The sequence below is a fragment of the Cheilinus undulatus genome, linkage group 2 (assembly GCF_018320785.1).
Source record: "Cheilinus undulatus linkage group 2, ASM1832078v1, whole genome shotgun sequence".
In the NCBI taxonomy this organism is placed as follows: domain Eukaryota; kingdom Metazoa; phylum Chordata; class Actinopteri; order Labriformes; family Labridae; genus Cheilinus; species Cheilinus undulatus.
In genome coordinates, this window is record NC_054866.1 from 47984398 (window position 1) to 48003267 (window position 18870).

The 18870-nt window shown below is 39.3% G+C and overlaps 3 protein-coding genes across 3 annotated transcripts; all 3 read left to right on the forward strand.

Moving 5' to 3' along the window:
* Window positions 1–130: 130 nt before the first annotated feature.
* On the forward strand, window positions 131–5823 carry LOC121522724 (zinc finger protein 2 homolog). Its single transcript, XM_041807350.1, has 4 exons — window positions 131–281; window positions 1308–1647; window positions 3648–3722; window positions 3913–5823. The coding sequence occupies exons 1-4, from the start codon at window positions 156–158 to the stop codon at window positions 5370–5372; spliced, it is 2001 nt and encodes a 666-aa protein (XP_041663284.1). The 5' UTR covers window positions 131–155; the 3' UTR covers window positions 5373–5823.
* Window positions 5824–8247: 2424 nt separating this feature from the next.
* Window positions 8248–11466, forward strand: LOC121522804 (oocyte zinc finger protein XlCOF6.1-like). The gene is made up of 2 exons (XM_041807460.1): window positions 8248–8520; window positions 9959–11466. Exons 1-2 carry the CDS (start codon window positions 8349–8351, stop codon window positions 11107–11109), a joined length of 1323 nt encoding a protein of 440 aa, XP_041663394.1. The 5' UTR covers window positions 8248–8348; the 3' UTR covers window positions 11110–11466.
* Window positions 11467–11734: 268 nt separating this feature from the next.
* LOC121522837 (zinc finger protein OZF-like) lies at window positions 11735–18618 on the forward strand. The gene is made up of 2 exons (XM_041807504.1): window positions 11735–12006; window positions 15125–18618. The coding sequence occupies exons 1-2, from the start codon at window positions 11835–11837 to the stop codon at window positions 16144–16146; spliced, it is 1194 nt and encodes a 397-aa protein (XP_041663438.1). The 5' UTR covers window positions 11735–11834; the 3' UTR covers window positions 16147–18618.
* Window positions 18619–18870: the final 252 nt, after the last annotated feature.

Sequence of the window (18870 nt, forward strand, 5' to 3'; positions counted from 1 at the left end):
TGCAATTAAAAATGTTTGCAATCCAAATTATTTCCCGACTTTTATTTTGAAGGAAGACTTCCATTTTAGTGTTTCTACTCTTTCCGGTACTTATACCGCCAACTTTACTGTTGTATCCGATAAAGGAGAATCAGCCGTTAACTTTATTGATTAAAATGTCAGGAAACATGGTGTTTTTTACTGAGGCAAAGAACATTCTGGAGGTTGTTATTAAGACCGCCGTTGGTTTGACTGGAAACTCGGAAGAAGAGTTCACAGAGGAGCACAAACGGAGACATAAGGTGAGTTAAATGTTATTCTACCGTTGAAATCAAACACTCGCCATACCGCAGTATCTTGTATTACCAGAAACACCAACGGGGGAGATTGGACCGACAGAGAGAATTCAAGTAACATTACGGCGGCAGCGTAAAGCCAAGCAAAACAAAGATGGCGGACATATCAGAAACAGACGCTAACCTAAATAGTCAATATAAAGTTTAACGTATAATTAACGCCCTGGCAAAAAAAAATACCCTACAATGGTAAACAAATGCTCGTATATGTACTTATAACTGCTATCAAAACAACTTCGTTTTTGTGTTGGTGAAGTTTTTTGACTAGCGGCTGTGTTTACGTATTCCCAAACTAGCATCTCGAGAAGGTTATGGCTCGATGGTGTTCTCAGTACTCAGTAGAGAAAATATGTCTAAAAATATTCATACGATTTTATTTTATATTGTTAGATTTTATTAATGATTTTCCGAACATACACCTAAATCCAACTGCTGCATCACCAGCTGTCTTCGACTGTATGTCTTCCACGATTCCCAGTTAACTAGCTATATTTTAAAGGAAATAATCATATGATACGACTGAATTTCACGCAATTCAATTCAACTTACAGCCAAAGCTGGGTTTATGAATGGCAAGTCGAAACAAATAGGTTTTTACGATCCAACTAATTGCAAAAATATAAACAAGGCAACAGGTTTATTCATGAGGTACTATTTATGTATATATATTAAAAACACTGATCGCAATTTTAAATTCATAAATAGGGATGTATTATTGTTGATTAAAAAGTCAGAATAATCATCTCACACTGGATTAGAGGATGACTTCTATTTTTAAAAACTTTTTTTCCTTTTAATAATTTTATGACATTCAGCTGATAGAACTTTCTTAAATTCCATCAACATATGACTTTTGATAGCATTTATAGGAAGAGCATGCATGAAAAATGGGTACTAAACACATGGTCCTTTTAAACATTAATACACTTTTGTAAAAAAAAAAAAAAAATGTCTTATGTTTCATTCCAACAGTCGAATTTGCCATGGACCTCTGAAATGTTGGCAACAGAAGCAGCCAGAAAGATCAACGCAATTTTCCTCCAACTGTCCTCAACCCTGCTCCAGGAAAACTCGACTCTGAAGGCTGAGGTGAGCCGACTGGAGAACAAGCTGAAGACTTTGAGTGGAGACTTTGAAAATGCCAGAATGTGGAGAGAAAATGTCCTGAGTGGCTGTCCTGTGCTGTTCGAGCAGAGTGGCTTGATCTACACCCTGAAGCCCTTTGGAAGGTTAAGACTAAAAACAGGTGAACTGACAGAAGGAGTCACAGAATCATCACCTGCTAGTGAGACACTGAATGGACATGATGCTGGTAGGTTTTCAGTAAAAAGGGAATTTTACATAAATATAATAAAAAAATTAAATGATCACTGCGAAGCTGAGTAGACAGAAAATTCAGCAAACATGTAAGAATTCTTCCAGGAAAAATAGTCTTTATAAAGAAAGTTTTATGACTTTTTGAAACAGTTGGGTCTTCAACTAAATCTTTAGTGGTTGGAATATATTGTGCACTATCATTTTAAGTATTAATTCTTCTATTTATTGTGTATTGTCTCAGACGTGTTTTTGTCTAATTCTGTTGTTGTAACTTTTTTTATCATCTATTTTCCTGCTCAGTTCTTGCATAAACTTTAGTTGTTGTTTTTTTAACTTTGTAATTTTTCTTGATAAGATTTAGAGATATAATTTTATTTCTACTTAAATAATTCTTTGTCAGAATCTGACATTGCTTTTAAATTTGTGGTTCAATCATTCAGCTGAATAATTTAAAAACAAACTAATTGAACTAGTCTGGACTAAAATGATGGTACCCTTAACTTCATATTTGTTGCACAACATTTTGAGGCAGTCACTGCAATCAATTTCTGTAACTCTCAGTGAGACTTCTGCATCTGCCCGAGGTAATTTGACCCAGTCCTTGTGCGCAAACTGCTCCAGCTATCTCAGGTTTGAAGGCTGCCTTCTCCAGACTGCATGTTTCAGCTCCTTCCACAGATGTTCAATAGGATTTAGATCAGGAGGCCTCCTTAGAATAGTCCAATGTTTTCTTCTGAGCCATCCTTGGCTGTTTTTAGTCATGTTTTTGCTCATCATCCTGTTGGAGGATCCATGACCTGAAACTGAGACCAAGCTTTCTGACACTAGGCAGCACATTTTGCTCCAGAATACCTTGATAGTCTTGAGATTTCATAGACACCCTGTGCCAGATGCAGCAAAGCAGCCCCAGAACATAACCGAGCCTCCTCTATGTTTCACAGTAGGGACAGTGTTCTTTTTCTTTGCTTCATTTTTGTGTCTGTGAACATAGAGCTGATGTGGCTTACCGAAGAGCTCCAGTTTTGTCTCATCTGTCCAAAGGACATATTGACAGGCTTGTAAATATGCATTTTGGCAAATTCCAGCCCGGCTTTTTTATGATTTGCTTTCAAAAGTGATTTCTTCCTTGGTTGTCTTCCACTTATCCACTTTGACTCAAACACTGACGGATGGTGCGTTCTGACACTGTTACACCTTGACCTTGGAGTTCACCTCTATTCTCTTCTGAGGTTGTTCTGGGCTCTTTGGTTATCATTCATTTATCTCTTCAATCTGTCATCGATTACCTTGTTTCCTTGTTTCAGCACACATTTTCTGAAAGGTAGCAGAAACAAGGGAAGGAGGGAATGGATTTTTCTTGTACTTGAGGGGACTGTGGACAGGCCAGGGGCACATATTTTTGCTAGAAAGCAAGAAAAAGTGATTTTTGTATATTACATCCACTTTAACATGCTTGTTAATCATTGTCTTTCTAATCTCCTTGGACAACTGTCTCCTTAGCTTTCTGTGGTCCATGTTCAGTGTAGCACTAAACAGCACAGCGACTTTTCACCCTTTAAATAGGCAGACTGAATGATTACAAGTTTAAGGACACCTGTGATGCTAATTACAGGACACACCTTAGTTTAACATGCCCCTATGGTCACATTATTTTGCATCTTTTCAAGGGGTACTATCATTTTTGTCCAGGCCAGTTTCATTAGTATTTTATTAATGATTCTGTTGAACCCCTATTCAAAAGCAACGTCTGATTTTCATCAGTTAATTTTCCATACATTTTTTATTTATTATTACTTTTTGTCAGTTTGAAGTTATTTCAGTGACCATTGTGGGTTTTTCTTTCTTTAACAGAATCCATTTGTGTATTTTGTTTCCATCGAGTGACTTCAAGACAATTTATATTATAACTGGAAACACAACAGTAACTGCATCTTCAGTTAACTCTAGCCATCACTCGTGTCATTTTTGTATTTTTGACCTTAAATTTCTTTATAGATAACGGAGAGACAGCAGAGGAGGTGAACTCTGAATTGGTGTCCTCGGCAACAAGACAAGTAGAGGTTATAAAAGGTAAATGTAGAAAAAGGAAATATGTTTGAATAGGTAAAATCAAACACTTAAGCTGAGTAAATACTGCTTTTTGGAACTAAATGTTTCCTTTTGCCATAAACCTGCAGTTTCTTTTGGTTTCTTTTGGTTTCCGTCCTTTTTTCTGGACATGACTGATGGGGTTTATGTTTTTATTTGTAATTTTGTGCAGACACAGCAGAGGATTGCACCACAACATACACAGAAGAATCTAAAAACTCTCAGACAGCAGACGTCAGGAGGAAAGGAAAGGTCTTTGTTTGCGAAGTTTGTAGCAAGGCCTTCAACCGACAGTTCCATTTGATGAAGCACATGAACACTCACAAAGAACAGAGACCCTTCTCCTGCAGCCAATGTCCCAGGAAATTCAGGGACACAGCGACCTACGAGTACCACCTGCTGCGGCACGAGGAGAAGAAGTTTGCCTCCTTCAAGTGCCAACTGTGTGAGAAGACGTTCAAAACCAAAATGTACCTGAAGACTCATCAGCTCGTCCACAGCGACACGAGGCCGTTCATCTGCTCCACCTGTGGGAAGGGCTTCAAAACCAAACACAGCCTGCATGCTCATCAGATTGTTCACTCTGTGGAGAAACCACATAAGTGCTCCGAGTGCAGTGAGAGCTTCAGGTACGCCATCACGCTGCAGTGTCATAAAAGCACTCATACTGGGGAGCACCCCTACAAATGTGCAGTGTGTGGAAAAGCTTTTGTGAAACGCAGATCGCTCCGCACGCACCAGTCGGTCCACAGAGGAAAAATCTTCACATGTGAGACGTGTGGAGCGGGATTTACTCTGCAGCACAACCTGAAGAGACACATCCGTATCCACTCCGGTGAAAAACCGTTCAAATGTAAAGTCTGTGGGAAGAGCTTCATTCAGGACAACAAGCTCAAAGTCCACATGCTGCTCCACGGGGCATCCAAGTCCTTCATGTGTGACCTGTGTGGGAAAACATTTCTTTACAACTGCCAGCTGCAGAAACACCAGAAAGTAGCTCACGATGAGAGACACGGGCAGGTCATCACAAGACAAACTGGAGAGCGAGGAAATCGTAGAGTCATCTACAAACGGGACCGAACCACCGTGGATATGACACCTTTCAGCTGCAAGACTTGTCGCAAGGGCTTCGACACAGCAGCTGCACTGAAAAGACACGAGCTTATTCACACAGGTCAGATGCAATACAAATGTGACATATGTGGGAAGTCATTTTTCTACAAGGCAACATACGAGTATCATCGACGGATCCACTCAGGAGAACGGCCATTTGGCTGTGACGTGTGTGGGAAGAGGTTCATCGTCCTTCAGGCCCTGAAGTCCCACAAACTTCAGCACTCTGGGGAGAAACCGCACAAATGTGAGCAGTGCGGCAAGGCCTTCAGGATCTACACAAACTACTTGAGACACTTACGGATCCACACGGGGGAGAAGCCCTACGAGTGTGAGGTCTGTGGAGTGAGGTTCAGGCAGCTTGGACACGTCAAGTTTCACATGCAGGTTCACACGGGAGAGAGACCGTACTCCTGCAGCAGCTGTGGACTCGGATTTTCAGACTCAAGGCTGCTCAAGAAACACAACTGTGGTGAGAAATACCAGAAACTGTTGGGAAATACTCTCAGTACATCATGAACTGCTGTCAATATCAATGCTGATGTAGTTGTGATGACTCTTTTCTTCCCTGTAGAAAATCTTAACTTGTTATTATTCTGTCATAACATTGCACTTTTTTTGTTTGTTCTAAAACCTGCATTGTTATCTGGATTACTTTACAGACATGCTAGATTTACTGAATAATCCATCCCTATGAAACATTAGTGAAATGTTGGTTATTTGAAATAAACATAAGATACTTGTGCCCTAATGAATGGATAAGCATTCAGTAAAGGGCACCTGACCTGTTTAGCCTCCCACAGGTACTTAACCTCCCACATGGAGTCTGTGGACTGATGTATTGGGCAGCAGGAGCCAGGACATCACTGGAGTACAGAGCTGGAAAAAGTACACAACTATCATTGTCAAGTAAAAGTACAGTTACTCTAGTTAAGATTTACTAAAGTACAAGTATTGGTCTGTAAAGCTACTCAAGTCAAAGAGAAGAGTATTGAATTTAAAGTTGACTTTAAGTACTGAGTTGCTACTGAAGAGTTCTGCTGTAAAATATGATCTATCCTTACTCGCAAGAACAAGAGAAAAGATCTCCAACCAAGTCCCACCTCTATAGTTACGTTAAATAAACTGCAAAACTGACAGTGTTGATTAAACTCTTATAAATTTAAATTTAACGTGAAAAGTGTCAATGTTGGTTCATGCTACATAAAGTGTTATACCCTTAGTATTTATGTGTCCTTTAGGAACACCTAAAGTCAAGAGTGGGGACTTGAACCCAATGGATAACTTCACTCATGGTGCAAATATGTCTAACGACAAAAACAACAAATATCTAGGGCTGAAAGATTTGCTAAAATAATCTTTTTTCAATTTTTTTCCCGATATTGCGATTTAATATGCAATTATTATTAGATTACTCAACTTATAATTTTTTCAATAAATTCAAGCAATAAATCCATTCATATTGTAACCTACATTCATTTAGGAACACTCATACATTTTACCATTTCACTGAAAAATGGATATAGCCTACAGTTTTACTTGGCAGAGAAGGCTCTGCTCAAAAGATGCTCCCTGGGTTAGTCAGCATGCTTTGACTTTCCAGGGAGCACATGGATAGAAACCCCACATGGATAGATACAGTTTTGGCAATGTGTATTCAAAATAAATTTAATCCATAAAGGATGACTCTGAATATGAGGGTGCAACAAGCTTTAAGGTATGAATGAGGTGGCTGGGGTGGGGGAGGTAAAGCTTGTAAAGCTGCTGCAAAAAATGAATGTATTAAAGTGCTATTTTCACATATTTCAAGATTAAAAAATACTGCAACTTCTGCAGTTTGTGAATTGCAGCAGGTCATATTGCAATTTAATCTAATTTGCAATGAATTGTCCAGCCCTACAACAATCCATCTGGAACATGACTGAAAGAACCCAGCAGGGATTTTCCGACCCCGCTGGAGTATTACGTTTTAACTCCTTCAATTGTTCGATCCCAAGGCAGTCCATTAGGGGGGATAAAGGGGAGAGCTTTCTGGGGCCCTGCCAAACTGGAGGTCCATGGAGGTTAGCAAAATCAGGATGCTTTTTAAAGTTAATCTATGATAACCATATTTTATTTTAACCTGAATAAGGATCACTCTTATCAGAGTGACAATGATTTTTTATTTAAAAAAATAAAAAACTTTCCTGAAGCAGAATTACCTTTTAACTGGAAATATTTACTGTGTGCATGGGCAAGTTGAACTAAACGATTAGGAAAGTCATGTCAGACCTAATAGCTAAGCCATGATGTGCACAATTATAGGATGACAGAAACTAAAGTCGAAGAAACTGAGACAACTTTACTGGAAAATGATTGGAAATTTACAAAAGAGAGAAAAATTGTTGAAACGTGGCCAAAAATTGGCTAAAAGGGTAAATACTGTCTCAAATGAGGCCATTTTACATCACTGTGACTGCAGGGAAACACTGTCAAGAATTAGGCTAGGACTAAAATTTGTTGAGTTGACAAAAAATATGATTGAAAAAAAATACAGCACTAATTGAATCCTGATTAATTGTGATAGTAGTCGGTAGTACATTACAGTATTAAATATTATTTTTTGTTATTTAAATTAAGCAACCGGAAGTACTCCTATTGTATAAGTACTTGTTTGATGTTGATGTAGCTTCTCGCTGTGACCACAGGGGGGCAGCATACTTAATAACTAACATGAAATAAACCTCAAATCCTAAAATAACTTAGATTCTAAAGTCAAAAATGCTTTACATTTTCTGTACAAGAATCCCGAAAATATGCGCATATTTGCGTTGACAGAAAGAGCCAACAAAGCCGGAGAATGGCGACTTATTTGTGTTGCAGCTCCCCTCAACAAATTCGTGGCAGTTTCATGTAGAAATCTAAAGAGAAAAACAACATTTATTTACTTTGAGAAGTGTTACTCGATTACTTATTTATCTATGTTAAACTAGTTAATCGTATGAAAGGTTTTGCTGCAAAGTCTATCTTTTGGAACTTGCAGGATGTTACATTGATGTTGTCATTTAAGTTGGCCACTAGATGGAAGCAAACACATATTTTATAGGGAGTCATGTCAAGAGTTAGCAAGTTACATTTCTTTATATGTTCTAAGGACGCGTAATTAAATTTCGTTGTTTTTTTTTTTACATTTTACATTCATATTATTTGGGGCGTTGAGAAAAATTAAACAATTCATCGTCAAAGCATGTTGCTATGGCGAAGTTCCCACTTTTAGGGCAACGAAATATAATTTCAGCTTAAATGCAGAACTTTGTCAGATTTAAGTTTTAGAGCTAAAATTTCGTCAGCTGAAGCGGAACAAAATGTTGGTAAACCTTCACCGTCGGTTTTTCTGAGTGTGACACACAGCGGAAGTAAACAAACAGGAGAAGCTGTTTGAATGAAGCGACAGTCCCATGAAGAATTTTCTGTTGTTGTAGCTCAGCTTTTTTCGTTTCTAATAGATAATCAAGAATGTGTTCAACCGAGAATTTGAGAGAGTTTGTCGTCGAGCGGCTAACTGCTGCCGCTGAAGACATTTTTGGAGTTTTTCAGAGAACTATCGTCGAGTACGAGGCAGAGATCGATCGACAGCGCAGACTGCTGGATACCGTTTTGAAACCTTACATCAACTTACACAAAATAGGTGAGGACCGTTATCAGTAGTGATTTCAGGCTTTGGTTGGTACGCGTGTTTTAATCATTTAGCCCCATTATTTTATTGAACCTTTATTTAACCAGGTAAGTCCAATTGAGATATACAATCTCCTTTTCAAGGGACATCTGACTAGGAATGGCAGCAATACACAGTTTCATCAAACAGTACACTCAGACTCATACAATACAAATGAGGAATAGCATTATCAGAGGCTGATGAAGTGAGTGGAGATGGCTGTAGACAGAAATTCTTCACAGATTAAAACATCTGTTTGGTTTCTCCCTCCAAGCATTCAGCAAAGTTCAACCGTTACTCCTCATTGGATCAGATCACCCTCATCTCCTTTGTCCTGTCGAATGAGTTTGATTGGATACAGGGGGCAGTCCATGTATGCCTTGGCTGGGCTGCAGCGAGCCACAACACTTGGTGAAGACCATCTGTCCACCTCAGCATCTCAAGAGAGTAACTCCAAAGTTTAACCCCTGTTTATTTTCTACACAGCTCCAGATACCCCTGAGTGATTAGCTACATCTCAGTCTCTTCCCTAAACCCTGAGCCCTTAAGGACTTGACTGCACCAGGAAAGTGATTGAGAGCATGAGCCTGCAGGGGCTCGAAGTGGAATGAATAGGAATGGGAAAGCCCTTTGTTTTTTGTTACAAGCATGTCTCACCTATAGGCCTCCTTCCTCAGTGGATGAAGGTTGTTTTATACAGTACACTTACAGGAAAACTGTTTCTACGGCGTCAACGCTGATTGCAGTTTCCATGTTTTTGTTTATCAGTTCGCTTTTCATACTTCTGTTTTTTAGTGTTCGCTAGCGGGGTTCCTCAGGGAATCCCTGCCATACATCACAATGCTACGAACTATGGCAAATTCCCACTGCCCACTCATGGAAATGTTGCATGAAGGGCTCTAAAGGTCTGCAAGAGATCCCTCACGTACTTTAAGATTTGACAGTGGGACAGACCTAACGGAGGAATGCACCTCAAAGTCAGTGTGTGTGAGTGTGTGGACAATGAGACTGGGCCACTGTGTTACCTGTGTGGGTGGGGTTTTACAGCCATGTAAGGCTGCCAGCTCACCTGTGCCAGTTCCCTCTGAACAAAGGAGCTGGCTGCAGCATGTGGATGTATTAACCAAATAGTATGAACTGGCTTAAATATATTCATTGCTTTTACATAGTTAATGCCTTTTTCCAGTTACTAGTATGTCCTGTCAAGTTGATTTGTTATATTTGAATTATGGTTTAGTTAATTATGAAACCTCTGATGTATCCATCTGTTATTAGAGGTCAGGCAATGAATGGTCTTCTGATATTTCTCTTTAATGGTACTCCACCAAGTTGTATATTCTGGTACTGAATTCATGTTTTGTCCTGTAATAGTGGTTAGGCTACTTAATACTTTTGTTCTTTGTTCCTCCAGATGTCCCACAGCAACATGAGTGTAAAGAGGAGGAGGTTGCTGCTAACCAACAGCTCTGCAACCAAGAGAGGAACTTCAGTTTGGACCAAGAGGAGCCAGAGCATCCACGGATTAAGGAGGAACAAGAAGAACTCTGCAGCGGTCTGGAAGAAGAGACGCAGGTGAATAATACATTCACGTTGTCTCCAACTCATAAGGAAACTGGCCACAGTGAACCTGAACAACAAAATAAACTGCACCTCTTCTCTCACAACTCTGATTCCCCTGAGAATCAGAATCCTGAAGAAAATGAGCATGACTCAGAATCAAGTGGAACATCAGAACCAACACACGAGAGAATTGAGAAAACTGAAACATCAGAGACTGATTGTAATGCTCACCAGAGTCAAAAGTCTTTCAAATGTGATACATGTGGTGAAGAAGTTAAGAGCAAGTCAGAATTACAGATACATCAGCGTCTCCACGATGGTAAGGAGACGCATTCATGTCAGTTTTGTGGGAAAATGTTCAGCTACAAATATGATTTGATTAAACATGCAAGAACCCACACAGGTGAAAGGCCATTTTCATGCAGCACATGTGGAAAAAGTTTCAGTTTTAGCCATGTGTTGAAGGACCACATGAGAACACACACCGGTGAGAGGCCTTTCTCCTGCAGAACATGTGGGAAAGGATTTATTCAGAAGACACATCTGAATTCTCATTACACAGTTCATTCACATGAAAAGCCATTTACATGCACAACATGTGGCAACACTTTCAGAACAAAACCTGGGTTTAAAGTTCACATGAAAATGCACACAGGTGAAAAGCCATACTCATGTGCTATCTGTGGGAAATCATTTACCCATAATTATATTTTGAATAAGCACAAAAGAATTCATACAGGGGACAAACCATACTCCTGTGTTACCTGTGGGAAATCATTTACCCAACAAAATATTTTGAATAAGCACAAACTAATTCATACAGATGAAAAACCGTTTTCTTGCAAAGAATGTGACAGGTGTTTTAAATACTCAAATGATTTAAAGGTTCACATGAGAAGAGCTCACACAGGTGAGCGTCCATACCTTTGTAAGACCTGTGGTAAAAGATTCTTTGACTCATCAAATCTTGCACAACACATGAAATCACACATAGACAAGTAGGCATATGCACACAAATGTGTTGAAGATGACTGAGTTTAAGGGATGGTTGTATCTCTGTTTTAAACCTAGAACAGTTTTCCTCTGAAGGAGGTTCACAGCGCCTTGTGCTATTCAGATGTTTGAATGATTGTTTTGCCTTCAGTCGTTCTTTAATGTATTTTTGCATTCCAGTGTCGTGTTTGACTGTGTGATTACGTTTTCCATGTTCCATGTTTGTTTGTTTCTATGCCTGGCTGCAAAGCAAATTTCCCTTTGGAGACCGTTGAATATAGTGTAAAGATGTTGCTCGTTTTCATCGTTTTCTGCTAGAATCAATACCTAAATATATCTAAATACTGAGTTTTCTTTTATTGTAACTAAACCTCAGCCATTGATGGACTGATCACAATAAAACAGAATTTGTGGAAATTGGCATGTGTATCTTTATTCATAACATCAGATGTTTTCAAATTTTGTTTCATTTCAGAAATTGTAATGTACAACGGTGATAAATATTATCTACCTTGTAAAAAGGCACTTCGATTAGTTAAAAGAGGGTGATATTTTGATGTCTGATTTTCCGCTGTTGGCGGAAACAATTATTGGTAAACCTTCATCGTCGGTGGTTCTGAGTGTGACACACAGCGGAAGTAAACAGGAGAAGCTGTTTGAACGAATTTGCAGCCACATTAAGTATTTTCTGTTGTCGTAACTCAGCTTTTTCGTTTTTTGATAAATAAAAAAACATGTGTTCAGCGGAGAATTTGAGAGGCTTTGTCGTCGAGCGGCTAACTGCTGCTGCTGAAGACATTTTTGGAGTTTTTCAGAGAACTATCGTCGAGTACGAGGCAGAGATCGATCGACAGCGCAGACTGCTGGATACTGTTTTGAAACCTCACATCAACTTACACAGAATGGGTGAAAATCAAGTTTTATTTTATAAATGCTGAGCCAACTTGTTTATTTTTATTTTCATGCTGTCTCTATCTAACGTGATATCAGAATTTGGCTAGCACATTGGTTTTGCAACCTTTTAGCCCTTCTCATAACACACGGGGACAAAATTGTAGATATCCTTCCGTTAAAAGATGAAAAACCCACAATGGTCTGTTAAAGATCATGTAAAGTGACAATAAATATTTATTTTGGGTTTGTTTTATGATAAGCCACTGTGCTGTGAAGCCCTAGGTCAAATTTCCGTCATGAAAAACATCTTAAAGTTTATAAAATCAAGCTTCTAAATGACCGCGGTGAAGTTAGTTTTAGGGTTGGATATTCGACAGACATTCACTGCGGATCTACCGGTGTCTTCGCTCTCTTCATATCCAGGACAGCAGTGCGGTTAAATCTACTCAGCACCCTCGCTGTTAACGTTGGGTGTTAATTAAGGGACCGTCAATAAATTACCGGTTGAAGTTCTTAAAACGGCAGTTTTTCTTCAATAGCGTCCATGTGATTTGACTCACTGTCAAAAATCAAACTAAAATGATACTACTAAGTTGGAACAATAAGACACACCTAATTTCTTCCACAAATTTGTCCTCAAAAATTTTGTGGGTTAAATTTAATGCCAAATTTTGACTTTTTTTCTTCAATAGCTTTGACGTCATGTGACACATTTTCCTAAAATAGATCTCAAATGATAGCACTAAGGTAGAACAGTGAGACACACCTCTTTTTATCTCAAATTTATCCTCAAAAAAATTTTGGTTAAATTTATAGCCTAATTTTGATTTTTTTAACTAAAATAAAATATTGATCTGATATAACACAGTGTGTCTTAATCCTTCTGTGTACTTGTTTAATTCAGCATTGTTTATTTTGTTTTTTTTTTCATTTTGTCCCATGACTTAGGAGCTATTGAGCAAAAATGCTAATTTTTTTACCAAAAAATTTCATTTAGAATATATATAGACAATCTTAATCTTAGACAAAGATGTGTGTCTTGATCAGCCTGAGTGTTCTCTGTTCTCTGCTGTTGCTATTGACTCTTATTTTGAGATTCTGGTACCCCCAGGTGCTGCCAATCAGGTGTCAATCAGACACCTGATTGGCAGCACCTGTGAGCATGGGCCCTGCTACAGTGGTCAGTAGGTGTCTACTACAAGAATCAGCATGCCACGTTTGACTTGATCTGGATAGAGCAACTTCAAGCTGGTGTTCTGCAAAACCAAGTTGCGGCATTGTTTGGAGTGAGTCCATTGTTTGGCATCTCCCTCACTGGAAAAACAAGGCTTGTCATCATTGGAGGCTATCTCAATGCAGAGAGATGTTGAGATGAGATTCTGCAACCAGTCGCAATCCCATATCTCCAGAGTCTGGGACCTAACTCTATCCTCCAAAATGACAACGCTCGCCCCCACAGAGCAGGGTTTACCAGCGACTACCGCCAGAATTTGGGAGTGGAGAGGATGGAATGGCCTGCCAGCAGTCTTGACCTCAACCCCATTGAACACTTGTGGGATCAGCTTGGGAGTGCTCTTCGTGCCAGAGTGACCAACACAACCATGTTGGCTGACTTGCAACAACTGCTGGTTGAAGAATGGGATGCCATCTCACAGCAGTGTGTGACCAGGCTGGTGACTAGCATGAGGAGGAGGAGCCAGGCTGTTGTGGCTGTGTATGGTTCTTCCAAGCGCTACTGAGGCTCCTGTTTGTTAAAGGAATGAAATGTTACATTAACAATATGTCTTGATTCTTCAAACTTCAATTCTTCAATAAACCAAACACCAAACAAGAGTCAACGGCAGAATAAGCTGTTTGGTATTGGCAGAGAAGATTTGGCACATTTTTCATGGGTGCAACCCACATACTCAGCTCTGCTGCTCATCCCACAAATGCATGATCCTTACAAATGTGGCACCATTTTAAAGGGAAATAAAAAGGCTCTCCAACGGTATAAGATTTATTGCCAAGAAGCATTGTTAAAACAAAGAAATAATGTACCAAACACAAATTTCCTTACTTTTTGTGCTAAGTTTATATGTATATTTTTTAGTATCCATCATCTACATGTACTGCATTCATGTGTTTCCCACTCAAACACACATTTGCATTGTTTTATACATTGTAGTCACTTCAGGATTACTAGCAGGCTAACCAGCTAGCTCCCCGAAAAGACTGCTACAAATAAACAGAAATATTGATGTTTTGATAATTTATCTTCAAAAAATCTATTACACCATAGTTTATAACATAAAATGTAACACACTCACAGATAGATTAATGTGATTTTTAATATTCAAGTAATTCCAACCTTTTTTAACACATGAAATTCTGCTGTCAATCCATTACACTTAAGTCTTGTTTTGTTGGCGGATTGCAAACTATCTTTTTCGGTGCTATTTTCCTAGTACCCCACAAGTTTGATAGAAAGGGTAAGGAAGTGTTGAGTGGGTGAACCCCTAGGTGTTGGGCACAGCCCCTATTGCACACTGCAGTGAGGGGCTTCTCGTTTCAAGTTATTTTAGTGACCATTGTGGGTTTTCTTTTTTTAACAGAGGGGTACCAACAATGTTGTCCACATGGGAACAGTTCTAGAGACTGAAGACCCTCACTATTCTTTTTTTTTTTAAAGGTTTATTTTTGGGCATTTTGTGCCTTTATTTGATAGAGGAGAGGACAGTGGATAGAGTTGGAAACAGGGAAGAGAGTGGGCAGAGACATGCGGTAAAGGGCCTCAGGCCGGATTTGAACCCGGACCACCCGCGTACATGGGGCACGTGCACCTTATCCATTCTGCCACCTGTGCCCCGACCCTAACTGTTCTTGGAGGAGGTTACACAAATATGTTGTGCACATCAGCACACACTCACAGATAGGCCAGAAGCACAAGGGCAGCCAGCTGCTTTCTCTGAACAAAGTTTTCAGTTATTTTTGAAACACGAACAATGAATCTTTGATTTCAGCATGGTTAATTAACTGCTCTTCTGATATTTATCTATCATGTAACCCCAACATGGTGAATGATATGTTTTGGTGATAAATGCATGTTTTGATAGAGGTAACTTCATGTTTTCCTTCTCTGTTTCTCCAGATGTACCACAGCAAAATGAGAGTAAAGAGGAGGAGGTGTTTGACCAGCAGCTCTGTTACCAGGAGAGGAACTTCAGTCTGCACCAAGAGGAGCCAGAGCCTCCACAGATTAAGGAGGAGCAGGAGGGAGTAGAGCTCATAGTGAAGCAGGAGACTGAAACATTCATGTTAATTCCTAAACAACAAAATGAACAGTACTTCCTCCCTCACAACTTCCATGTCACTACAAATCAAGATCCCCAAAAAAGCAAGCATGATGACTTAGATTCAAGAGGAACATCAGCACCAACAAGAATTGAGAAAACTAAAACATCAGAGACTGATTGTTATCCTCACCAGAGTCAAAAGTCTTTCAAATGTGATACATGTGGTGAAGAAGTTAAGAGCAAGTCAGCATTACAGACACATAAGCGTGTCCACAGTGGTAAGGAGACGCATTCATGCCAGTTTTGTGGAAAAATGTTTAGCTACAAATCTGATTTGATTAAACATGCAAGAACCCACACAGGCGAGAGGCCATATTCATGCATTACTTGTGGAAAAAGTTTCAGTTTTAGCCATGTATTGAAGGACCACATGAGAACACACACCAGTGAGAGGCCTTTCTCCTGCAGAACATGTGGAAAAAGATTCATTCTGAAGGCACATTTGAAAAATCATTATATAGTCCATACACATGAAAAGCCATTTGCATGTGAAACATGTGGGAACACTTTCAGAGATAAAACTGTGTTTAAACGTCACATGAGAGTACACACAGGTGAAAAGCCGTACTCCTGTGCTGTCTGTGGGAAAACATTTACCAACAAAAGTAATTTGGATAAGCACAAACGAGTTCATACAGGTGAAAGACCGTTTTCTTGCAAAGAATGTGACAGGTCTTTTATCCACAGTAGTGCCTTAACAGATCACATTAGAAGAGCTCACACAGGTGAGCGTCCATACCTTTGCAAAACCTGTGGGAAACGATTCGTTAGCTCATCTAATCGTTCACAACACATGAAATCCTGTGCACACAAGTAACCATGTGTACACACTTGTTGGAGATTGAGTTTAAGTGATAGATTAATCTCTGTTAATAAGCCTAAAACAGTTTTCCTTTGAAGGAGGTTCACAGTGCCTTAGTCCCATTCAGATGTCTGAAGATGCATCCATCTCTAACATTTTTGCACTAGTCAACCTTTACGGCCTCTTTGTCCCTTGCTGCTTTTTGCTTTTTATTTTTCTGCATTTATGTCCTGTTGAATGTAAAAAGCCGTTATTAATCTCCAATTTTCTCTAAGGGACGACCTATCTGTCTTTGATTTAAAAAAAAAACTACATCCTGTCACACAGCACATAAACTCTTGTTGCTCAGTGTTTTCATCAGATTGACTTTGAGGTTAAGAAAATGTGATACAACTGAAGCTGTGGTTGAGCTTACTTGGAAATATTTGATAAGGAGGGACATGCTGATGGTTTGGTTGATATTTGTCCTTCCCAGAAATCAAATGACAGCATGATGATTTGATCAAATTAAAACTGTTACTTATATAACTAAATATTTTCTCTGTACCTGATGAAACACAGTTGACCAACACCAGCAGAAGACATGACCCCATGGACAGATTAACAGTGATTATAACTGACTTTTCTGCTCTAAAAATCTCTCTGTTTTGGGGATTAAGCTGAATGTTAGCATAAACCTTATTCTACCCAAGAGCCATGTGTCTTAAAATACTTCAGCGAGAGCCACAATCCAAAACTGGGGATGTAAGGTAGATCCATAGATCAACTGATCCATAGCTGAAAAAAAAATGAAACAGTGAATTGTTGGATTATTGTGTAATTAAATAGGCCACATAAGAGTTAACAATGTCATTTCAACCATTATTCACTCCGACCAGGTCGGTTTTGTTAAAGTTAGGACCTCTTCAGATAGTCTTAGGCGTCTTTTGTACCTAATCTGGAAAACCAAGGACCTAAATATCCCAAATGCTGCGCTTTCCTTAGATGCAGATAAAGCGTTTGACCAGGTTTGCTGGGGCTATTTACATTTCTCTCTCAAAGAATTTTGATTTGGAACCTTATTTCAAATCTCAAGTCTATTGTAACATCTAATGGTTTAAGATCAAACGCTTTCCCGGTAGGACGTGGAACAAAACAAGGTGACCTACTTTCACCACTCCTTTTCATTATTGATCTGGAACCTCTTGCAGAGGCTATAAGACTTAATAATGCAATAAAAGGGAATTGAAATTGGGGAGCAAGAACACAAAATATCAATTTTTGCAGATGACATTTTGGTCCTGATGTCAGACTCAAATGGGTCTGTTCCCCCTCTATTGAACCTAGTGGACTTATTCTCAGGCATATCGGGGTATAAAATAAACTGGACCAAGTGTGAGGTGATGCCCTTATCCAAGTCTTGCTTCAGATCTCTTTTTCAAAACTAGAACTTCCTGTGGGTCACCAAAACCTTAAGTATTTGGGTATGCTTTTAAACCCGGGGGTGGAAAATATTATCTCTGATAACTTTGACTCAGCCTGAATAAGATACAACTCCTAATAAAGGGATGGGACAAACTACAAATTTCATTATGGGGAAGAGTTCAAGTAACAAAAATGGTAATAGCACCTAAACTAAAATACCTAAACTAACAAAATTCAAAAGAGATCAATCTGACTACAAAGAAGACAAAGTTTACACATGGAAGCAAAGAACCAACCACAAAACCCAGCCACAAAGGAGGAGAACAGTATCCTTTCAACTACCAAGCAGCGATGAAGACCATTCAGAGATGGACGACTCCTCTGTAACCAATTTTTTAGGATCAAGACCAAAGAGAGACAACAGAACCAGACGACGACAAGGCGGAAGACCAGAAGAGGCAGAGGCAAGTCAACAAAAAGCCCAAAGTCAAGGCAGATACACCAGGAGCAAGACAAGAATGAACAAGTGATTAACATCTCAGGTGTTCCACTCACACACAATCATGTCTCCGTGCTGTCTAAAGGCCTAACTTTTGCCCCCACAAACACAACCAAAGAATTTCAAACCAAGGTGGATTTGTTCAAATTTTATCGCAATCTTCAGCTGAAAGTTTGGTACAGCACTAATCCGAATCAAGCTGCCTCTCGCTCTCATTTTCAGACAGAACCTACACAAACATTTTTTAAGCCTAAGTCCACCTTTATCCCTACCACATTCCACCCTACTTTGAACACCTTTTACAAAAAAGTTACATATGAAGTGGACAAACTGTTTGCCTCAAAGACTAAAAGAGAAAGGAACCTGTCAAAAGAAGAAAATGAGGCACTAAAATGGCTTTCAACTAATGATGACATCATAATCAAGAGAGCAGACAAAGGAGGAGCTGTGGTGGTGTGGGGCAGAGACCAGTATGTCACAGAGGCCTTGAGACAGCTGAACAACAGTGAGTACTACCAGCCTTTAATGTCTAATCCAACAGAACAAATAAAGACTGAACTTAAAGAAATGCTCTTACATGCAAAGGATCAAGGATGGATTTCTCAGAATGAACATGATTTTTTTGCTGTGTGAAAACCCCAGAATCCCCTCTTTCTATATGCTTCCAAAAGTCCATAAGAATTTAGAAAACCCCCCCTGGAAGACTGATAATAAGTGGGAACGAGTCTGTCACAGAACCAGCATCCAAATTTGTTGACTTTCACATTAAATCATTTGTGTTAAAGCTGCCCTCGTTTATTCAAGACAGTTCACATGTACTCAACAAAATTAAAGAA